The sequence below is a fragment of the Bos mutus genome, chromosome 24 (genome assembly GCF_027580195.1).
Source record: "Bos mutus isolate GX-2022 chromosome 24, NWIPB_WYAK_1.1, whole genome shotgun sequence".
NCBI lineage: Eukaryota > Metazoa > Chordata > Mammalia > Artiodactyla > Bovidae > Bos > Bos mutus.
Window position 1 is genome coordinate 21,858,808 of NC_091640.1, and position 23,359 is coordinate 21,882,166.

Below are 23,359 nucleotides of genomic sequence, written 5' to 3' on the forward strand. Positions count from 1 at the left end.
CATTTTCCTCAATGGGCCACATCCTCTTACTTGCCATCCCACTGCTTGCCTGAATGACCTTCCTCTACGGCTTTACCCAGCTCACACATATCAGGCTATGCTGAGATGATTCGCCCAGGCAGACAGTTCTTCCTGGTCTTGGTTATCTTTCCGGGCTACCTTGTCTGCTTCTCTCAATCCTTGGGTATATTGCACTGTGTTTGTCACTTTCCTGTACTAAACTAGGAGTCCTTGAAAACAGACCTTCGTACCCTGAGAATCCTGATCAGTATACTGCTTAGCACAGAGCTCAAGTATTGTTGAGATAATGGATGAAGGAATCCATTCCTCTTTTCTTTGTGTCTCAGAACCTTGTGACTTAAAGTCAAGAATAAACCTTCCTTTTATGTACATCACCGTGGCCATTCTCCATGACTTTTCCTTAACAGTTTCACCCTCATTCTTAATTTAATTTAGTGTCAACCTAGATTGTCCTGGGCATTAACCCATTCTGTAATTTTAAAAAGCCAGTGCATCAGAGTTGGGCTACTCCTAGGTTCATGTCTTGACTTTGCTGTATACCAGTTTGGGACCTTGGGCAAATTACTTAGCTTTTGAGAACCTCAGTTTCCTCATCTGTAAGGTGGGGATGATAATGCATACCTGCTAGTGTTATTTACACTTTCTGATAAAATTGTAATTGTAAAGTGCCTTGCCCAAGGTAGGTTTATTAAGTGCAGATTCCCTTCTTTGGAGAGTTGTTGTTGTTGTTTAGTCGCTAAGTCGTATCCAACTCTTTGTGACCCCATGGATTGTAGCCTGCCAGGCTCCTCTGTCTGTGGGATTTCCCAGGCAAGAATAAATGGAGTGGGTTGCTATTTTCTTCTCCAGAGGATTTTCCTGACCCAAGGATTGAACCCAAGTCTTCTGCATTGGCAGGCAGATTCTTTACCACTGAGTCACTCAGGAAGCCCCTCTTTGGGGAGAACCCATGACTTAATAGAAAGAGCTAATAAATACTCTGGTTGCTGAGCACAGTTGTGCTGCTTACTGGCTGTGTGTCTTGGGTCCCTTTATGATTCTCAGCAGCCTCATTTGGAAAATGGGCACAGTTATGATTGTCCTTACAGAATTCATAGGGAAGTTATATTAAATTTATGTTAAGTATCTCGCAGGTGCTTGGCATCTAGTAGGTGGTCAGTAAAGTGGTGTTTGTTATTCTGAGGAGTAATAATACACTAGAGTGTTTTTCCTGCTTTGCATGATTTTTGAGCACTACTTACTGTCTCCCATGTGGTCTCTAACATGGTCACCAAAAGTTGAATTTATTTCAGTGATACTTAAACATTTTCAGTTTCACATCCTGAGAAAAATCCTGAATCATCTATGAATGTATCATTTATACGAAAGCTCCCTTCTCGTCAGTTTTCTTTACAGCGCTATGCTCTGTGTCACCTGGTCTTCAAACAGCTGAATTTATATTCTAAACACATTTTTCCCCCTATGTGACATTAGCATCGTCCACCTCAGGAGCTCCCCGAAGCATCAGAACTCAGAAGAAATCTCATAGACACAGACCCATCTGCTCACCACTTCAGCTAGGCAGCCTCTGAATTCAGATTGTCTCTGCCCAGAATGGCAGGGAAGTCTGCAGCCTTGGCCTACTGTGCTCCAAAAGGGCAAGAAAGACTCATCGTGGTGAAGGTCGAAGAAGAAAACTGTGTTTGGGGGCAGGACTTTGGCCGTCAGGGAAACACCTGTAGCCAGGAGGCCTTCCGCCAGCGGTTCAGGCAGTTTGGCTACTCTGACTCTGCGGGGCCCCGAGAGGCGCTGGGCCGGCTCCGCGAGCTTTGCTGTCAGTGGCTGAGGCCCGAGGTGCTCAGCAAGGAGCAGATCCTGGAGCTGCTGGTGCTGGAGCAGTTCCTGGCCATCCTGCCCGAGGAGCTGCAGGCCTTGTTCCGAGAGAACCGACCAGAGAGCGGAGAGGACGCCGTGGAGATGTTGGAGGAGCTGGAGAAGGAGCTCGACGAGCCAAGGCAACAGGTAGGGAGGTGTTTTGTTGGCTTGTTTAACTGTTTGTAGGTTAATGAGAAAGCCATTCTGAGTGACTTGACTGGGCTACCAGAGAACAGTAAAAATTTTTGTCTTTTGGCTTATTATTTGTCCACTAGGATCAAGTCACTAGAGCTATTAGCCTTATTGTTCTCTATCTAATCATTTGCTTGAGTTTCTGACTCTGGTTGGCCTGCCCTGTTATTCTAGGGGTTTTCCTCTTGTGTGTCCTCAGAATCATAGTGTTGGTACTTGATTACTCCTAGGACACAGCTCATGGCCAGGGAATGACCTGGAAGGAAATGACATCTGTGGGAGCACTGAAGTCACCGAGTATCCAGCTCCAGCCCTTGGAAAAGCGGGGCAAGAATGAGACTCAGGAGTGCCAGGCTTTCTGTGAGACAGGTGAGGAGCCACAGTCCATGTGGGGTTGAGGATGGAGGTGAAGGTGTAAATGTGTGGCATGGGGCATTTTCTTAATGACTGCTGCTTGTGACTGTCATTAAATGTTGTGGAAAAGCCCCCTTACCTAGAAATATTCTTCCTTTGGCTCTGCCTAGAATCTGAAATTCCAACATAATTTCTAATTCTGGGTTAAGAGTTAAGGTCTCAGCACTTCCCAGATGGTCCAGTGGTTAAGAATTCGTCTGCCAATGCTGAGGACACGGGTTCCATCCCTGGTCAGGGAAGATCCCACCTGCCTCAACTAAACCAGTCCACCACAACTACTGAAGCCCACGCTCCACCACACGAGGAGCACCCCAGTAAGAAGCCTGTGCACTGCAGCTAGAGAGTAGCTGCCTCTCACCGCAAGTAGAGAAAGCCCACATACAACAGCGAAGACCCAGCATAAGAAAAAAAAACTAAAATTAATTAAAAAAATAAAAAAAGAAACTTAGAAAAAATTAAGGTCTCTAATAGAATTTTCTAATAATACCCATAATATTCAAAGACCAGTATTCTGTTTTTTTAATATTATGGTCCTACTGTCAAGGCAATTCCTAAGATGAAGACGAATAATGTATCAGTAAGAGAAATTACATGGTAGCTTGAACAGGGGAAGTTTAGCATTAAGAATTATTAACTATGACAGGGGATTAATTACTAACTAGTTTTTAAAATCCCCATTAAGTATACAGAAATAACACATGTAGGAGTCTCTGGGATTGAGGTAGATCACCCCAGAAAGGAACCAGTCTGCAAGAGGGTGCCACATCCTCTCCCTCCCCTGGCAGAGCTGAGGTCCAGACCTTGTTGAAAAGGGCACAGCTGTGGCCCGCTGAAATGTTCCCAGAAGTGCTTGCTGGCAGACTTGCTGGGAAACTGCTCTTTGGGGTTTGAGGACAGCCATTCATGGGTGGGGGGAGAGTGTTGTGTTCTAGGGGGCAGAATTCCCTGAGAAGCCACCTTTTTGAGTGCCAGGAGCCCCCCATGGGGAGGTGCCATGACACGGAACTTGCTGGAAAGCCATGCTGAGGGATGGTGCCCTGCACCTTGCAGGGAAACAAAGAGAGCACACCAGAACCAGGAAGGGAAGACCCTTCCTCCTCCAGTGTCTGTTTGGCCCCCCTACTGTTAAAGTTCACATCGTGTCAGTCGGCCAGGGAGAAGTGTGTCACAGGCAGGGCATCGAAGGGTGGGTTTGAAGCTGACCAGGGGGCTTTATGTTATTGGCAAAGTCATCCCTATGGGCAGCACATACATCAGGCTTATTAACTTGTTTTCATGAACAAGTTTGTTACACCCACCTACCCTTCCGATTTCATTTTTACCAAACAATCTTATTAAGTTCCCATGAAACTTAGCTATAATAAAAAAGTACATTAGTCTAGTCTGGTCTGTGTGACAGTTACATTACTCATTCATTCTTATTGTGGTTTTCCTGCTCAGTTTCATGAGCTTGGCTAATGAGAGTTGACCCCAAGAGGTAAATCTATTCATTGTATGATGATAAAGTTAGGTTTATGAGGCCACAAGGTCAAGGGCTAGCTCTCAGATTTTGGCAGTTCACCAAAGGAACTCATGCATCTGTACATTGAGACCTCCTGAGAAACTCCCTTCCAGCTCTCCTGACACATCATTTGCCAAGTGAACCATCTTCTGCATCCAGTAGGAGCTACATTCAAGTGGACTTTAACAATCATTTCCTCGAGTCCTCTGCCTTAAAGTAGGTAAATATCTAAATCAGTTAGAGTAGATTATTCCTTTTTTAAGGTCTTAAGGAATGAGAGTGTCCTGTAATTTTTTAAGTCATTCTTGTTTTTTTCATTCTGATATTTGTTGTGGGCTGAATTATGTCCCCCTGCCCCCAATTTCTGTGTTGAAGCCTTAGCCTCCAGTACCTCAGAATATAACTGTGTTTGAGATAGAGCCTTTGAAGAAGTAAATAAGTTAACATGGGATTGTTAGGGTGATCTCTAATCCAATATGACGGTGTCCTTGTAAGAAGAGGAGATTGGGACATAACACAAATTGAGGGACAACCATATAAGGACACAGTGGAAAGAAAGCCACTGCAAGCCACAGAGAGGTAGACCTGGAGGGGGAAAAAAACCTGTCAACACATTGATTTTGGACTTCCAACCTCCAGAACTGTGAGAAAGTAAATTTCTGTTGTTTAAGCCATCCAGTGTATGGTATTGTGTTACGGCAAGCAGACCAGCCAGCTACAACAATCTTAAACTTCTTTTCTGGGTCGATATGAACTACTTCCAACTTTAATTCCATTTTATTTTATTTGTTCAGCAGAGTCCTCATAAAACACAACCTATTCTTGAAGGCAGTGAGTACACCGCCCTTTAACTTTGTTTTAACTAAGCATCTCACTGCCTCTGACTCTCTGTTCCATCTCTGGTCATTCCCCTGGACATGCTTCAGGTTCTCCACATTCATTTGAACTACAGGGATAAAAAAATAAAATACTCTAATAAAGATCTGACTAGTTTATAAGGTAGATTCACACCCCTCTTACGTGTTGCACTTTGCATCTTTTTATTGTTCACTCTTTCACAGTGGTATTACATTTTTGACTCAGTCCAGCCTTCCTCATCCTCCGTTTATGCCTGGTCCCTAAGAATATGGCCTTGAATGGCCTTTACTGGATTCCTGATGAATCTCGTTATGCTGATCTCTTTCTTAGTCATGAGGGTTTCACCTCCACTTCTGAAGGATTAATGTGGATCATTTCACATCTTTTACCTAGGTCCTGAGGTTTAAATCATTGGAGGAATCCACTCTGACTGGATTGTAAGAGCCATCACGTAATTTTTACAGCCTTACACCCTCGTTACATAATATATAATATAATTTTCCTGTAGCTTCTTCACTAGCCTAATAGTATGTCTTGCAAGAAGAGAAGTCTGTGTTGGAGATTTGAGTGCAGGTGTTTTGCTGAGAACATGCTCTTCAGGAGAACTCTGGATGGAGTGAGAGAGGGAGGGTTAGGAAGGGGCAAGATCAAGAAACCTAGCCTTGGCTTAATCCATGTGGTGGGGCTTTGCAGGGATCCCCCTGGAGCATAATTGTACTGCTGAGTTGTCGCTTCTTGAGTTGGGGTGGAGGGTGGTGAGGGTGGAGTAATTTCCTAGGCCGGGTGGCTTTAATCTGCCAGGGAAAGTCTCCAGAGAAGGGGACAGCTGTAGGTCATTAGGAGCCAACAGTTGCAGCAGCTGAGGGAAGGAGGCACCATACTGGTGAAGGTGATTTGGGTGGGCAGTGGAGCATCATCTTTATAGTGTTACCCTGTGCAATTAAGGCTGAGTCCCTAGGTAAGAGGATTTTAGACCATACAGGGTATTGAAAAGGTAGGGAAGTAGTGGGGTGGGGTGAAAGTGAAAGTGAAGTCACTCAGTTGTGTCCAACTCTTTGCGACCCCGTGGACTGTAGCCTACCAGGCTCCTCCCTCCATGGGATTCTCCAGGCAAGAGTACTGGAGTGGGTTGCCATTTCCTTCTCCAGGGGATCTTCCCGACCCAGGGATTGAACCTGGGTCTCCTGCATTCCAGGCAGATGTTTTAACCTCTGAGCCACCAGGGGATGTTATATAGAAGAGCTTTTCTATAGGGAAACCTATGGCTTATTTCTCTTCCAGAGTGTCTCCTATAATCTGTACTCTGCCCTCCAGCCTCTGGACTTTGGGCTTGGTTGTGAATTATCATTCATTCTTGGGAGATAGTAATTAGATTATTTGGCTTATTTTTGTACAAATATTTCTAAATACTCAAGTAGTCATTTGTTATTCTACGTTCAATCTTAAATTTCCATAAATTATTCTAGTTAACTGTTTATCCTAATATTTTTATATAATAAACATATATAGTTGAAAGAATAAAAGTCGATATTTTCCTGATCTATACATCTAAGGTCAGGATTTTGTACTGGTCTCATGATTTGACTTCATGTAATTACAGAATTTGAAGAGGTATTTTCAGTTCAGTTCAGTTCACTCAGTCGTGTCTGACTCTTTGCAACCCCATGAACTTCAGCAAGCGAGGCCTCCCTGTCCATCACCAACTTCCAGAGTTTACTCAAGCTCATGTCCATTGAGTCAGTGATGCCATCCAACCATCTCATCCTCTGTCACCTTCTCCTTCCGCCTTCAGTCTTTCCCAGGACCAGGGTCTTTTCAAATGAGTCAACTCTTCACATCAGGTGGCCAAAGTATTGGAGTTTCAGCTTCAACATCAGTCCTTCCAATGAATATTCAGGACTGATTTCCTTTAGGATGGACTGGTTGGATCGCCTTGCAGTCCAAGGGACTCTCAAGAGTCCTCTCCAAAACCACAGTTCAAAAGCATCAATTCTTTGGTGCTCAGCTTTCTTTATAGTCCAACTCTCACATCCATACATGACTGCTGGAAAATCCATAGCCTTGACTAGACAGACCTTTGTTGGCAAAGTAATATTTCTGCTTTTTAATATGCTGTCTAGGTTGGTTATAACTTTCCTTCCAAGGAGTAAGAGATATTTTAAATCCTGTAAATTATGTAACTGTTCTAATGTTCACAACCCTAATTTTGTCCCTACAAAATTTTATTGCCACTTTATAATCTAATAATTTGATCTATTTACTACTTTCAGAAAATTTCTCATTGGGTTGTTACTTCTCTGACTTTAACCAAGTTGGTGCTTATTATTCTTCAGCCCTTTTTATATATTATGCTTTTATTTATAATTTTTCCCTTTTCAAACAAGCACAGGCTTGATTAAGTTTCTGTCTAAGATCCAAGAACAGTGTGAATTTGAGTGTTCCATCCTAATCTAAGAGGCAGTGTCATCCATCTGTGATTTCTGGTAAGGAGTGAGGGAAAGAGAAGCTGGATAGCCCTCTGCTTTGGTCAGGTAATCATTGTGAGACTTTATTGTTGTGTTTGAAGTATCATGAACTACAAGAATATCAGAAAAGGTATTTATTTTCATATAAAAACATGCTTTTTTACAAAAATAAAACAAAAATGTTAAAAAAATTTTTTTTTCCCCTCAGTGCCATGCCATTATAGCCATGCTTCCTTCCAATAAGAAAGGCAGATGACATGGAGGGAAAACTGTAAACCTTGATGTGAAGCATCTTTGGTTGAATCCTAACTCTACCAATTGTTTATTCTGTGACCTTACATCGGTGAAATTCGGTGGTGGGTCAGTGATAAAGAACCTGCCTGCCAAGAAGGAGACCTAGGTTCCATCCTTGGGTCAGGAAGATCCCCTGGAGAAGGAAATGGCAACCCGCTCCAATAATCCCATGGACAGAGGAGCCTTAGCGGGCTACAGTCCATGGGGTCGCAAAGAGTCAGACAAGACTTAATAACTAAACAACAGCAACAAGAGATATCATTGATATAGCCTCTCTGAGTCTTCATTTCCTAATCTGTAGAATGTGTATAAGTTTAGAGGACTTTGAGGAGGTAGAAAGTAACTTAACAGTTTTTCAGATTTTCTCCATGCAAAATAATTCAAGTTACCTTAGCCATCATTTAGTAGCCTCCTGTTTTGAGTTACGAGAAATCTAGAAATGAGAGGGGCATGTTGTGTGAGAGCTGAAGGTTTGGCACCAAGCAGTCATATCTGCCTCTCCTTTCCAACCTTCTTTGACCGTTTATCAATAAAAAAGTGAACATGGAAGACTCCCACCAGACCCTGAATGAGTCAGGAATTCACAAGATTCCTTTTATTATGCTCTGCATATCGTATTCTATTTGCTTGTAATTATTTGATCAACTAAGAACTTACCAGAATCTGCCATTTACCTTTGCACCCCCTGTGTGTGTGCGTGCTAAGTTGATTCAGTCGTGTCTGACTCTTTGGGACTCTAGGGACTGTGGCCCTCAGTCCATGGGATTCTTCAGGCATGAATACTGGAGTGGGTTGCCGTGTCTTCCTCCAGATCTTCCCAACCCAGAGATTGAACACACGTCTCCTGCATTGGCTGGTGGGTTCTTTACCACTAGCACCACCTGGGAAGCCCTTGTACCGCCTACCTCTGTTCAGTTCTAAACCTTGAAGTGTTTTCCAATTGTATCTTCTGCTCTCCTGTTTTTCTAGAAGGACTAGATTCAAGACTCAGACATCTTTCTTTAGCCTACTTGTTCCTAGTTGTTCCTCTTTTCCTTTCCCTCATTACCTAAAAACACACCTTCTCCTCTAACCCAGGACTGTCTCCCAGCTTCCTGCTCTCTCACTGCTACCCCTGTTTACCACCATCTCCTTTAGCTAATGTCTTTCACTGTTCACTATCTCTCCTTTCCCAGGCTGACTCTCATTCTAGTCTATATTACTGTCTGGGGACGGGCACCTCTCACTACCCCAAGTCACTTCTCTCTCTCTCTTTTTTTTTTTAACCATTTTTATTTTTTATTTAATAAATAAAACTGAAACCAAGTCACTTCTCTTAATTGTAGATTTGGAAGCTAATTTTTAATAGTTTTCCTTCTAATAGGTAAATACCTATTTTACTTGATTTCTTTTCTATTCTCACTATAGTAAGTTTTTTCTTCCAGCATGGGGAGCAAATGACACTTGCATATTCTATTCACATTTTTAGATGGCAAGCTGGTGGCTGACAGAGTATTGACAGCAAAGCAAGAAATTATTGAATGTGTTGCATCAGCAACCACAATACCTCCAAGACGACTCCCTGGGGAAACTCCTTCAGGACAGATACTTGAAGAAGCTTTAGGAGGTCTGGACAATTTTGAGAAGCTGAAAGGCAGTGCGTCTGGGAACAAACTGAGTCAGTTCCCTTCCCAGGAAACACATTTTAGACTGGCCAGCTTCACCAAGAAAATCGCCACAGAAAAGAATTTCCTGGAATGTAATGGAAGTATAGGAAGCCTCAGCCTGAACTCAAACTCTATAACACAACCGAGAATTCTTTCTGGGGGTAAGCTCTATGAGTGCTTGGACTGCGGGAAAGCCTTTTGCCAGAGCTCCAAGCTGATTAGACATCAGAGAATTCATACTGGAGAGAGACCTTATGCATGTCAAGATTGTAGCAAAGCCTTTAGTCTGAGATCAGACCTTGTTCGACATTGGAGAATTCATAGTGGTGAAAAACCCTATGGATGTTGTGAATGTGGAAAAGCCTTCAGGGGCAGCTCAGAGCTCATCCGGCATCAGAGAATTCACACTGGAGAGAAGCCTTATGGATGTGGTGAATGTGGGAGAGCTTTCAGCCGGAGCTCAGCCCTTACCCAGCATAAGAAAATTCACACTGGAGACAAAGGCTATGAATGTACTGAATGTGGTAAGGCTTTCAGTAGAAGCTCTATCCTTATTGAACATCAGCGAATTCACACTGGAGAGAAACCTTATGAATGTAATGCATGTGGAAAATCCTTCAATCAAAGCTCAGCCCTCACCCAGCATCAGAGGATCCACACTGGGGAAAAGCCTTATGAATGCAGTGAATGTAGGAAGACCTTTAGGCATAGATCAGGCCTCATGCAGCATCAGAGAACTCACACCAGAGTGTAACTCTTTGGGTAAGAGTTGTACAATTGTGAAATGCTAGGAATTCACTTTGGGGGTGAGACTCCACAGAAGATAAAGGTTTTCTGAGAGCAGAATTCTTGTCCTTCCAGTGCCATGAACTGTTGTAAGAGTAGATCCACAGAAGGATATTTGTTGAAGTGTTGAATGGGTACCTTCACAGTAAATCTGGGGTTAGGGAAGAGATCCTGAGAGAGCTCCTTATAAGATGCCTAGGAGGTGATGCCTCTAATGGCAAGGATCCCTGCCCAGGCAAGAGCATTTGTATTTGGCAGGTGAAGGCACATGCCAAATTATCCAGTTCTCTGAAATGTTGTGTTGTGAGGTTGTGAAACGTTGAATTATGCCCTGGATCAGTTTAGTAGTATCTGGGGAATGGTGACTCATTCTCCTCCCACGTCAGTTCTCTCCTCAGCTCTGGCCTTCCTGCTGAGGTCTGCTTGTTTAGTGAGCGCCTGGTATGTGCCATTCATCAGGGGCAGACATGGCCACTGCATCTTGAGTTAAGGGCTAGTAAGTTTTATATATATATGCATGCGTGCATGGTCAGTTGCTTCAGTTATATCTGACTCTTTGCGACCCCAAATTCCTCTGTCCATGGGATTCTCCAGGCAAGAATACTGGAGTGGGTTGCTATTTCCTCCTCCAGAGGATCTTCCCGACCCAAAGATCTAACCTGCATCTCTTGGAGCTTCTGCATTGCAGGCGGATTCTTTACCACTGAGCCACCACGGAAGCCCTTACATATATATGCATATTCAGAAATATATATACACATATTCATATATGTGAGTATATGTATATGTGTGGTGTGTATGTATGATTCTGTTGAAATGCATGGATGGCAAGGGATACCTAACCTGGTCCATGAGTCACCAAAGGCTTCCTGGATGTGATGAAATCTCAGCTGAGACATAAAAGGTGGGTAGAGGTTAGCCAGAACAAAGCGAGAAGGAAGAGAATGTTACATGCAGAGGTTGTCGCATGCTGCATGGCATGAAGAGAGGATCTGGAACCATCCCTTCTTCTGACACTTCTCTCTGGCAACAATTTGTTCTTGTGGCCCCTGGTTCAGAAGCCAGGAGAGGTGTTGGTTCCTCGCTTCCTATTTAGTCACTGAGTTGGGTAGCCAATCCCAATCTCTTGAAGTACTCAGAGAATTAGTGTGATGGGAGACTTGGCTGTGATGCATGAAAAAGACATGTTTGTACATCTAGGAAGGAGTACATATTGGATGCTAGAGGGACAGTGTGGACTAGAGTGCTTGTGTCTCATGACCCTGGGGCCCAGAAATGAGAAGCTGACAGGAACATGGGAGTAGGAGGTCCTCCCAGGCTCCACTATGTCTCATTCCCTGCTTGCCCTCCTCTTCATCAGACTCACAGATGCTAAGCTACTTGAGGGCAATGAGTATTTGTTGAATTACCCTCTCAGATGCCTCAAAACTCAACTTTTCTAATTTTTGTCAGTTTTAATTAACTCACCAGTAATTGTTGAGGGCAGTTAATACCTAAGAGAAAGTCTGAGTCCTCTTCTAGGGTACCCCAGTTTCCCTTCCTGATGCTGTCACTTCTGAAGAAGACATGGTGATCAAAGCTGTTGTGGGTAACAGGGGAGGTGGGATTGGGGGAACAGCCTTTGTGTCCAGAGGCCGTAGGATCACTAGTGAGGTCAATCAGATATCTAAAAAGATTTTTCAGATGGATAGAGTTGCCTTTTCCTGTAGGTGACAATCAAATGATTTCATGTTTTTAATACCATTGAATATCTTTTCCTGATTGTGAACTATAAATGTTGATAGTATAGAAAATAAGAAAGTATAAATCACCCAGGATCCCATCATCCATAGAAACACTGTTAACATTTTAGAGTACTTTCTATTCATTTTTTTAACCCATCAACCCTAATATATATAATATACACACATATATTTTTTCTTGGTAATAATCTTGTCTGGTGAATCATTCTTAGTAACTGATTTTTAACATTTATACTTTTGAATATATACTTCAACTGTTCATTAAAAAATTTTTGGTAGTTGATTTACAATATTGTAAATTTCTGCTGTACAGCAGTGATTCAGTTATATATCTATATATTCTTTAACATACTCGTTTCCATTATGATTTATCTCAGGACATTGAATATAGTTCCTTGTACTATACAGTAGGACCTTGTTGTTATACTTCAGCTATTTAGTATGAGAATGTAATGCAAGATGTCTTGTAATAAAATTTGAGTTTTGAGTTTTGCTTTGAAATTGATCACTCAGTAATAAGCACAGTAAGACAAGTGGAGACATGTTGGGGAAACAGGGGAAGGAGCTGTGGAAGGCTGGGAGCTGGTGATCTCAGCTTGATTCCATGGCCAAAATGTGTCTGAGATGCTAGCTAGTCCCTGGGGATGCAGTTCATCAGGTGAAGCCACAAAATTGAGGGGCCATCTGGGGCTGAACTGTGGTTGAAAGAACATGGGAATCAGAGCAAGTCCCCTCTGAACACACATGCCCTGCATCCACCAGAATCCGGACACTTCCCCACCCGTCTTGAGAGCAAGAGTCTGGGAGAATGCCCCAGCTTTCCCCTCTCCTCTCAGCAGGTCCTTAATACAATCACGCATGAAGGAAAACCCCATGACCCTCTAGATCTGCCATCGTTCGTGCCTGCCAAGGAGACAGCTGTGAATGATAGTTACTGAGCAGCGGTGTCTGGTTCTGGCCCATCAGAAAGCAGGGGGTGGGTCTGTCTACTCACCCTCCCTCTTGACTTTGCAGAAATGCTCTCCAGATGAGTTCCTTCTGCACGGAAATGACTGGCAAGTCTCCCTGCTCTGAAGATTCACTTCAAGGGGCAAAAGAAGCAATGCTGTTCACAGGGGAGTTAAGACCAAGGTCAGACGTGTTTAAATTTCTAATTCTCTCATCTAGACAGTGTTAACTAGCCTGTGGACGTGAGGGAGAAGTAGAAAACTGGTATTAAGCACTGTGCCTACATTCCACATCTTTTAAAATCCAAGAATTTGTGCAGGATCCGTTTAGGGTAAACAGTGGACTGCCTCTCCACCCCAAGAAATGAGGGATCTGAGCAGAAAAGAAACAGATGGGTTACTTTTCCTCCAGCAATTCTGGTGAAGGAAAAAACAATTACCTTTGGCATCTACCTTATTTGGTGCCCATTCCCCCCCCCCCACCTCCACCCCCACCCCCATCTCATAAACATAAGACTGTTGAAGCTTTAACTCTTAAAGAGATCACCTACTTCAGCTCCTTTGGACTGAGGGTCCAGAGTTATGTGACTTGCTTGTGGTGCAGAATTCATGGAAAAGCACCACTGAGAACAGAAGTCTTCTTGTCAAGGCTATTGTTCTTCACAAAAATTTATAATTTGCAGGCTTTTTTGTACACTAGCGAGGTGAATACATCTGCACTGTCATTTACCAGTGAGGAAGTCACAGATAGTTAATGAGTTAACTGACCTCCTGGGACTCAGAAGGGACAAAGATGCTATAGAAAGCACGTGCTTTTCTTGGTGTTTTTCAACTATCCTAGGCTTCCATTCCCTTTTAAACCTTTTGTTCCTCTAACTTTAGAAGTTTGAGATATTTATTGTAGGAAACGTTGGAAGACACAAGCACAAGAAAAAAAATTAAATCACCTATAATCTTATTACTCAGATGTAACCAGTATGCAAATCAATTTTTATATATTTCCAGTATTTTTAATGCATATATTTTTAAATGAATCATACTGTATGCAGTCTTGTGTTTTTACTTAAGATATGCTTTGTCATTTATTATTAATCAGCATCACTTTTTAAAACAACTTTGTATACATTCATGATGGTTTCTGAAGCATACATTTCCAGGTAGAATTTTAACAAAAGGCAACGTTTAAGGCTTTCGGTGTTGATTGCCAGACAGCGTCTATTCACACCTCACCAGCAGCATCAGAGTCCCAATTTCCCTGAATCTTTGTCATGTTTTATGAGGGGGGAAGAATTGCCACCTCAACTCTTGCTTTAATATACGTCTTTAATTCTAGCAAGGCTAACATTTATTGTCTGTTGGCATTTATACTTTTGTGACTTGCCTATTTAAGTACTATTTCTTCTACTGGGACCTTTTCATGGGGAGATGGTACAGAGAAGTGGCTCCATGGACATGTTCTGGATTCCTACTGCCTGGGTTTCCAGTCTGACCTCACCACTCTATAGCCACATGATCTTGAGTAAGCCATGACCCTAAGCCTTCATTCATCTCATCTCTAAAATATGGGCTGTCTGAGAAATAACACATCTATACAAAGCCTTTGCACGTACCTATTATGTTTCTTACCAATATACATTAAGAACTCTATGAAGAGTATCTGCCTTTTGTAATGTATGTTGTAGCAATTCCTACTTAGCATTTGTTCTACCAGTTTCAGTTTGATTGGGTCTGCCTCTGTGGAAGAGGAACAGGAGTTGAATGGCTTTACCATGCTATTCTGTTACATGTAACTGATCATTTTTTACATTCTGTTTCCAAGCCTGAGCTGTAGCCCTCCCACCGTTCTTGTTGGTTAGTACAAGCTCATGCCCCAGTAGGAGCATTACGTCTCTATCCTCATGAAAACCCTTCTCTTTCCTATGTACAGGACACAAGATTCCCAAAGGTTTGTATCTTTGGTTAAGGTGTGTGACGTGCTAAGTCACATCAGTTGTGTCCGACTCTGTGACCCTATGGACTGTAGCCCACCAGGCTCTACTGTCCATGGGCTGCTCCAGGCAGTTCTGGAGTGGGTTGTCATGCCGTCCTTCAGGGTCTTCCCTGACCCGGGGACTGAATCTGCAGCTGTCTCCTGCACTAGCAGGTACGTTCTCTACCACTAGTACCACCTGGGAGGTGTGTTATACCTCCAACCTATCAGAAGCTTTAAGCGACATGTCTTCCTGTTGCTGACTAAACTCTGTACCCTTCTGCATTGCACTGAGGAGCACCTGTCTGAGGAGACATTTCCTGCTGGATCCCTCAAAAGAGGGCAGTCTCTGGATGGACCATGACTGGTACTGTTACTTCCCTTTAGTGTGGTCTTTGACAAACTTCCCAAGACTGATACTTCTGATAAAAAGATGGAACTGAACACGTGAGGTGCTTGGAGAAGAAAAAGCGACCCAGCAATGGACAAATATTTTTTAGCACCTGAGGCGGGTGTGCGCACTGTTGTGGAGGCACAGCCCCAGAGACAACAGGGCAGCATGGCAGCTTCTGACCCAGAGCCTTGGGAACTAGAAGCTGAGGTCTGACCAAAGAACCAAAGGAGTCCTTACACCTGCAAGGGAGAGAGCTGAAACTCTAGGACTCTGCTAGACTGGGCTCTTTCTGGCCCCCCTGCCCTCCCCCACATGGAAGGTCTAGCCTCCAGGATGGACAAGGTAACGACCTATTAACCCTTACCCTGGGATCACACAAACCAAGACAAAGCTCCTTACCGCCCTGTGTTCCAAAGACTCCAGGTTTTGTTTATTGACAGACTTTTCCACTGGTTCAGGTTTTAACTACAGGCACTGTAGTAAACAAGACTGGCTACACCCATGTTTCTTTTATAGTCAGGAGGACTATATACTTCTTTTATACTTCAGAAGGAACTCAACAGCCATGCTCTACGTAACACAGCCTTTTCCTTTTCTCAGATGTGCCAGACTTTCTTCCTGGTGGCCTACCTCCCTGGCTAACTCCCACTCATCCTTCAGGTAATTTTTCTCAGAGGCCTTCCCTGATCCAAGGTTGGGTCAGGTACTCCTTAACGTCACACAAGCACTGATGGAACCAGTATCACTGCCTGTTGGCCTTGTTCATGAAACTGCAGAGACGGGCTTACTGTCCACCGTACCCCTTGTGCCTGATAGCAGCCACTCAAAAAATAACTGCTGGGATAACTTAATTTATATTTTCTCTTCAATGTCTCACTTTTGGCCTGCCCTGGGCTCAATAAGTCACTGATGAAACTGTTCCCCATGTCTTGCTGCCCTGCCACTGGTCTTAATTGGTCAGTAAAACCTTTTGCATTCCTGAGAAAATATCCCTCATACTCTCCATGCCATGCCCCAAGTCTGACCCATGGATCATTAGATGCATTGACAAGAGTCTGGATTGCTGTGCCCTCTTTGTGACAGTCTCATGGAAAATGAGATTTAAATGTTATAATCCCATCTTCTGCATCTCCTGAGGATTCCTCATGTTAAGAGAAAAGCTGCCTGCTGTTCTGATTAGTCACAGGAAAAGCTTTCAGGGGACAATGTGCATGAGCACTGGGAAGTGCTGTAGTCAGATGACTTGAGACCTGGTACTTTATAACCACCTCTGTGGAGTTTTACTCCAAAGTAAATGAAACCCTTCTGACAAAGATAGAAGCCTGACTCAAATATTTACAGTATTCAATGTATTCACAAGTCACTTTACAGTGTGGACTCTCTGATGGCGCGTGAGGACTGATCTGTGCCTGAAGGCCTTGCCGCACTCACTACATATGTAAGCCTCTTCCCCGGAATGGATTCTCTGATGCTGCACAAGGGCTGAGCTCCTTTTGAAGGTTTTGCCGCATTCGTTACACTGATAAGGTTCCTCTCCACTGTGAATTCTTTGATGTCTGATGAGGTTTGAGCTCAGGCTGAAGGCTTTTCCACACTCATTACACTCATAGGGTTTCTCTCCACTATGTATTCTCTGATGGGTTATCAGCTCTGAGCTCTGCCTGAAAGCTTTTCCACACTCGTTACATTCGTAAGGCCTTTCTCCTGTATGAATTCGCTGGTGTCTGATAAGCTTTGAGCTTTGGCTAAAGGTTTTCCCACACTCATTACACTCATAGGGTTTCTCACCAGTGTGAATTCTTTGATGGATAATGAGATAGGAACTCTGACTGAATGCTTTGCCACACTCATTACATTTACAAGCTTTCTCACCAGTGTGGATTTTCCGATGTCTAATGAGGGCTGAGCTCTGGTTGAAGGCCTTCCCGCATTCGCTACATTCATAGGCTTTCTCACCGCTATGGATTCTCTGATGAATAATAAGATAGGACCTCAAACTAAAGGCCTTCCCACACTGGTTACATTTGTAGGGCTTTTCTCCAGTATGGATTCTCTGGTGTTGTGTTAGAGAAGAATGCTGTTTGAAGCTGTGCCCGCAGATGTCACACCTGTAAGGTCTCTCTTCTGTAGGAACTTTCTGATAGGTTACAGAGTTTGTGCTTAGAATCAAGTTTCTCTGGGGCTCAGGGTGGTCTCTGTTTGCTAGCAATTTGTGTGTGAAGATTACTGGACTAAAACTGGCCCTCTGGGAAGGGCATCTTCTCAATGTCTCCCCTGGAGCACTCCCTTGCTGCCACTCTAAACTGCTTTTGTGTTCACTGAATCCTCCAAATGAAGGCTCCTGGGAAAGTCTCTGTGATTTCTCTCCTGAAATGTCCTTCTTTATTGCTGATTCATTATTCTCACAACCTGAAATGGTAATAACAAAACATAATGTTTTATTTCTCTAGTCACTTTCAATACTCCCTTTCTAGGTTAGAGAAAATAGATGCTCCTGCCTACAAAGATATAGCTGTCTGCATGCACCTTTTCTTTAACTGGTCAAGATAGGGTCCCTCCTCCATTCTAATACTAAGGCCTACGTCCACAGTTTGAAATTTATCCTTTCCTGCCTCCTCTGAGACTTCAGTAAATCAATTATCCACTATTTCATGCCTACTGTTTTGATCTTTCTCCGCTGACTCCTGTTCATCAGCACTTAAATAAATTCAAGTCTCTTCATCTTTTTAAATCAAGCTCCTTGCCTATACATCTCCCTCATGCAACCTCACTCCCACTGAGTAAAGCTTCTTCAAACAGCAGTCTGTACTGGTCCCCATTCTCTAATCTGCTGTCTGCCTTACCTATGCACCCTCCACCCTGCCCTCGTCAAAATCACCAACTTCATAGCTACTAAATCCAATGGCCACTTTCTGGATCTTCCTCAGCTGGCCTCTCTGTAGCACTAATACTGCAGACTACACCTTTCTTCCAGAGACACTCTCTTCTAAACACATTAGCCTGATTTCTATGGCTGTTCCTTCTCAGATTCAAGGTCAGTCACTTGAACACGAGTTCCCTAGAGTTCTGTTCTGAGCTCTCCCATGTCCTCAGTCCACCAACTACCTCCTCATTAGTCACTAGTTAGGCTACATATTAATATCTCCCCAGATCACCAATTCTAACCCAGTTCTCTTAAGCTCCAGACTCTCATATCCAACATGAGTTGGCCATGTTACTATAAATAACTGACAAACACCAAAATGTCCCGAACTAAATTAAATCATCAGATGTGTCTTTTCAGCTGTGATGTTCCCCATCTCTCACCCCATCCTGATTTATTCCCTGTGGCCACGTGGATCCAACTGTCTCTAACCAGACTCTGCACTGCCTTTCTCAAATCCATTCTCCTCTCTGCAACTGAGTCTTAAAACACAGATCTGATCATGTCACTCCCTTGTCTAAAACCCTTCAGCTGAACCCCACTGCACTGTACAAACCAGTTAGGATGACAGACACATTTTCACAACCTGTGTGCCAATTTCCCCTCTAGTTTCTCTCTCTTACCCAGGAATTCTCTCTTCAATTTAAATGGAATTACCTGAAATTTCCAGAACGGGTTGTCTTCTCTCATCTTTGGGACTTTGTGGCCCTTGCTTATTTGACACTGTAATGTGGGAAACATGGATTTGACCTCACCCCCAGTTCCTGGCAGAGAGCTTTGAAAACCCCTGCAGTTTCATCTGTGGTGGAGAGGAGAGGATACTGGAGCTTATGCTAATGAGTTGACTCTTAGAGGGCAGGGAGGGCTGGTTCCCAAAGATTTTCCAGTTTGACCGGAGAGTCAGAACTTTCAGTCCCACCCTGAATGCGAGAGAGAGGGGCTGGAGATTGAGTTAATTACACGAATGGCCAATGATGTAATTAATCATGCCTAATAAAACCTCCATAACACATTAAATAAAAGGGTTCAGAGAGCTTCAGGGACAGTTGTGCATCCTGAACTCCAGAAAGAGAAGCTCCTGTGCTCAGGCCCCTTCTGGACCTTGCCCTGTGGGCCTCTTCATCTGGGTGGTCATCAGTATCCTTACAATGAACAGGAAACGGTGAAGAAGGTGTTTCCTGAGTTCTGGGAGCCATTACAGCAAATTATGAAACCTCAGGATGCAGTTGTGGAACCTCCAATCTGCAGCCAAACTGGACAGAAGTGTGGGTAATCTGGGGACTCACTACATGTGAGACTAGTATCTGACGGAGGGCAGGGGAAGGGGCAGTTTCCTGGGACTGAAACCTTAACCTGTGGGGTCTGTACTGGTTCTGGGTAGTTAGTGTCAGAAGAGCTTAACAGGAGGGAAGACTCACATATCCACTGTCAGAAGTGCTGTGAACAGAGAAACAGTTTTTCCCTTTAGTGCGGAAGCTCCTGCTCCCACTTATTTACCCAGCTTACCTCTACTCACGGCTCCCGTCTTAGCTGAGATGTCTCTCCTTCCAGGAAGTACTTAGTGAACCTCTAAAATTGACGTGGGTGTCTTTATATGTAGTAGGACCCAGTAGCTACATTTATTCTATAATTTACTACCTGGGACTGTATTATAATTGCCTTTGTGCTTGCCAACCACCCCATCTAGACCCAAACATTCCTGAAAACAGAGAACCACTGCCCACCACAATACAACATGTATTAGCACCCTATTAAGTCATGTAATGAAGCAATAAATGAATAAAGGACAGGCAAACTGACACAAGGAGGGCTAACTGCAATTCACCAGGACCGCTGAAAACAAAGCTGCAGAAGTGAGCACCTCCTTTCTAGAATAATAAAGATGAGGTTCACCTGGAGTGTGCTGTAAAATGTAGCTAATTCCCTATCCTTGAGACCAGAGGCCTGATAAGTTTCCAGATGAGTTTCTATTTCTTACCACTCTTGGGGGAAAGGCAAGGTTCCCAGGGTTTCAGCTGTTTCTTTAAAGGCTGGCGTTGAATATGTGTAAACTCCTGGGCTGCTCCAAGACAGGTCAAATCCTTCCAAGGCATTGGTGGTCCCTGTGGAGTAGCTGGGACCTGAAATCAGTAAAATATGGTTAGCTCTGTGAGAAAATCCCTAGGGAAAATGCTTAGTAAAAATCTCTCAGGGGTTAACAAAGACATCTCCCGGGATGAGGGATAGGGACAAAAGAACTATGAAAGACAGAGATGGGTATGGCCCTAGTAGTCACTTCAGGGTTATGGTTCAGTGGACATAAATTCTCACCCCATTCTTATGATGATGCCACATGCTCGAGTCTGTACATTCCTTTTCCCATAACATATCACATCTCCCTGTTCCCACCTGCTGCCCGGGATCATCAAATTCCCTCTCCAGATCCTCCAACAGAGTCACAGCTTCCTCGCCATTCTTTGGACTATGCTGCTGAACCCAGATCTGCAGCTCCTCTGGCAGGATACTCAGGAACTGCTCCAGCACCAGCAGCTCCAGGATCTGCTCCTTCGTGTGCAACTCAGGCCTGAGCCACTGATAGCAAAGCTCCTGGAGTCGGCCCAGCGCTTCCCGGGGCCCCGGTGTCTCCTGGTAGCAGAACTTTCTGAACTGCTGGCGAAACAATTCTTGGCAGGATCGGGCACTCCCACTCTGCTTAAGTTTCTGACCCCAAGAACGGCTTTCTTCTACTTTCACCAGTATCAGCTCTTGTTCCTGAGAATTCTGAGGTACTGGGGTTGAAACTGCTCTGGATTCCACAGCCATTCTGGGTTGAAACAGCTTAGCGTGAAGCTCACTAAAACTGGATCCTGTACTTCAGAGTTTCTTTGGGTAATCTCTTCTTTCCTGAAGGATATAAAAGCACTGTTAACTTACAGCGATGAAAAAAAACCTCTAAGAACTTGTAATAATAAAGATCAGTCACTGGAATAACATATGGAGTGGGGTCAGGGTGGAGACCGTAACTAATAAACAAGCGACAAAACTAAAAATCACTCACCTCATTCAATGTCTCTCATTCTGTAGAATTCCTACCACATTTATACTATGAGGAATTATTTTAGAGACAAAAGAAAGCAGCATTAACTTGAATCATATATTGGGAAATGTACTCTTCAATTCTCTTTCAATCCTGTTTGCATCAGGGAGAACAGCCTGTCTTTAACATCATCTGTAAAACTTGCAAAATTCTCTTTAAAATATAGGCTTCAGATTTCCATGGGTAACCGTATCTAGCTAGGATTTGATACGCTTTTTAAAAATTTATTTTAGTTACCTTTTACTTATGGCAAATTATGGTGCTTTTCATCTAAGGTAGTAATAAAACATTTCAAAAAATTCATATTAAACATGAGTTGAGTTTAATGAAAACATCGTTGGACATTTGCCATTTGATCAAATTTAGTATCTGATGCACTTCCTCAACAAACACTGAGGCACTTATTATGGGCTCTGTCCTGAGCCAGGTTTTGGGATACAAAGGTTTTTACTCCTAAATAAGAGTCTACCCAGGAATTAACCAAGAAGTATTTGTTAAATGCTTACCACGTGCTCAAAAACACGTCAGATACTATGAGACACAAAAGCAAAACCGTTAATCTAAACTCTCAAAATGTTTAGAACTCATAGGGGAGTAAACATTTAAAAAAGTGAAATATGGCAACTAATAATTTGTGTTTTAAATTTCATAATGTACATCGATCATGATCTGATTTTTGGATGGGAGAATTTCGATGGAACAGTATGCCCTTGAATAGTTCGGACAGATCAGTACAATTTAACCCTTACCTAACCTACAGTTAACTTTAGAGAACAGACTACTTAGCCTACAAATCTGTAGTTTATTTACCAGTCCCGTCGCACTAGCCTTTCTATTCTTATACCTCGCTTAAATCGCAGTATCTTAAAAGTCACAGTGGAGGAGGAATAATTGCCCTTTCTGCCGGAGAGCAGAGGCTAGATTGCTGGCCTCCCCTGCGTCCCCAGGACACTCGGAGATGCCGCCACGACAAGGTGCCGAGACCCAGGGATGGACAGGCGAAGCAGCGGGAATCCTCCACCCCGCGCCTGCCGCCCGGGCCAAGCGCCCTCCCCACCCTCCCTCCGCCTAGAGTCCCACGTCCCTCACCGCGAAGCCTAGGAGCGGCCAGGGCGCGAGCCGCGGACCGGCAGCAGAGAGCCACAAAGACCGGAAGTACCCGCCCGCGGCCTTCCGCTCGCGCGTCCTCCAGAGCCTCCGTCCGCCCCGCCCCGTGCTCACAAACAGCCAATCAACGCGTGGATCTGGTCCTCCCACCGCCTTCCCGTGGTGGCCTCGGGATCCGAGGAACGTCGACGCCTGGTCAAGGATGCTCAAGCGGCGGGGGTCCCGGTGGGAAGTCGCCACTGTCCCAGGCACCGCTCACCGACTCGGTCACCTCCGTACTTGATGTCTTGTCACTCCCGAGTCATCTCACCTCCAATTTTTTAGAAAATAGAATTTTCCTGTAATTCCTGTGCATTTCCAGTACTGCCAACAGAAGTGAACGTGTGAATGAACTGAGCTGAACAAAAAGTAACAACCATTTTTGTGCTCTTCCCTGTGCGTATCGTGTGAGCCTTACAATTGCTTTGTGCGGTAGCTGTTTATGCCCACACTCTGCCCTGAGTCAGGGAACTGATGGCCAGAGACGCCGAAGTCGCCCTATTTCCAGGACAGGGGTCCCCGACTTGGCGCCTCTAATAAGGAATTTTTTCCATTTTTCACTGGTTTTAAGTCTTAGTGTTTAAGTTTTTCTTTGGCCATGCAGTAGATTAAAAAACGATGCCTCCTTGTTGATGTTTGGTAGAAACCAGCACAACACTGTAAAGCAGTTACCCTTCAATTAAAAATAAATTTTTAAAAAGATACCTAATGTTGATTTCATTTGCATTTCTTTTAAATTAGTGAGCTTGAGTTAATGTATTTTCCTCATGTGTACTGACCATTTATGTTTCTTCGAATAAATGGCTTTTCCCATTTTTAAAACTGAGGTGTTGCTATTTTTTTCTATTTGTGAGAGAAGGGTATCAACTCATTTGTCACAAATATTTCCCCTTTTATTTGTATTTGTTTTGTAAATGTTAGTACAAGGTGGTACATGGAGAGAAACAACTCTTTTGTGAGCTAAGATGAAACACATATTTGAAGAAAAAATACTCATTAGCTTTCAGAGTAGGCAATGGCACCCCACTCCAGTACTCTTGCCGGAAAATTCCATGGACGGAGGAGCCTGGTAGGCTGCAGTCCATGGGGTTGCTAGGAGTCGGACACGACTGAGCGACTTCACTTTCACTT

At 43.7% G+C, this 23,359-nt stretch overlaps 3 protein-coding genes across 5 annotated transcripts in view; 2 read left to right on the top strand and 1 right to left on the bottom strand.

Annotated features, from left to right (window-relative positions):
- Positions 1-1,626, top strand: part of ZNF24 (zinc finger protein 24) — a 54,362-nt gene extending 52,736 nt beyond the window's left edge. The window contains exon 4 of the mRNA XM_070361925.1: positions 1,495-1,626. Coding sequence (XP_070218026.1) covers positions 1,495-1,592 — 98 coding nt within the window. The 3' untranslated portion in view covers positions 1,593-1,626. The remainder of the gene's footprint in view (positions 1-1,494) is intronic.
- On the top strand, positions 1,615-11,912 carry LOC102275386 (zinc finger and SCAN domain-containing protein 30). The gene is made up of 3 exons (XM_005889232.3): positions 1,615-2,022; positions 2,298-2,436; positions 9,068-11,912. Exons 1-3 carry the CDS (start codon positions 1,615-1,617, stop codon positions 9,997-9,999), a joined length of 1,479 nt encoding a protein of 492 aa, XP_005889294.3. The 3' UTR covers positions 10,000-11,912.
- On the bottom strand, positions 11,912-22,242 carry LOC102275094 (zinc finger protein 397). 3 transcript variants are annotated; one of them, XR_011462498.1, is made up of 6 exons: positions 22,172-22,242; positions 20,317-20,889; positions 19,985-20,126; positions 18,664-18,729; positions 12,768-17,492; positions 11,912-12,468 (listed from the first exon to the last, which is right to left on the bottom strand). XR_011462498.1 is itself a non-coding variant. In XM_070361922.1 (5 exons), the coding sequence occupies exons 2-5, from the start codon at positions 20,806-20,808 to the stop codon at positions 16,444-16,446; spliced, it is 1,749 nt and encodes a 582-aa protein (XP_070218023.1). In that variant the 5' UTR covers positions 20,809-20,889; positions 22,172-22,242; the 3' UTR covers positions 12,544-16,443. The 3 variants fall into 3 exon arrangements, 2 of the variants coding, with proteins under 2 accessions (XP_070218023.1, XP_070218024.1); XM_070361922.1 differs by lacking the exon at positions 11,912-12,468 and having other exon boundaries at positions 12,544-17,492; XM_070361923.1 differs by lacking the exons at positions 11,912-12,468; positions 18,664-18,729 and having other exon boundaries at positions 12,546-17,492; positions 20,395-20,889.
- Positions 22,243-23,359: the final 1,117 nt, after the last annotated feature.

Bases quoted from the DNA above. Each gene is read 5' to 3' on its own strand.
- LOC102275386 (XM_005889232.3), top strand. From the start codon at position 1,615: ATGGCAGGGAAGTCTGCAGCCTTGGCCTACTGTGCTCCAAAAGGGCAA. The intron at 2,023-2,297 runs GTAGGGAGGTGT...GATTACTCCTAG, and splicing joins TCGACGAGCCAAGGCAACAG to GACACAGCTCATGGCCAGGG. The intron at 2,437-9,067 runs GTGAGGAGCCAC...TCACATTTTTAG, and splicing joins CCAGGCTTTCTGTGAGACAG to ATGGCAAGCTGGTGGCTGAC.
- LOC102275094 (XM_070361922.1), bottom strand. From the start codon at position 20,808: ATGGCTGTGGAATCCAGAGCAGTTTCAACCCCAGTACCTCAGAATTCT. The intron at 20,127-20,316 runs GTGAGAATTTAT...TACTGATTTCAG, and splicing joins GGCATCATCATAAGAATGGG to GTCCCAGCTACTCCACAGGG. The intron at 17,493-18,663 runs GTAATTCCATTT...TTACCATTTCAG, and splicing joins ACCCGTTCTGGAAATTTCAG to GTTGTGAGAATAATGAATCA.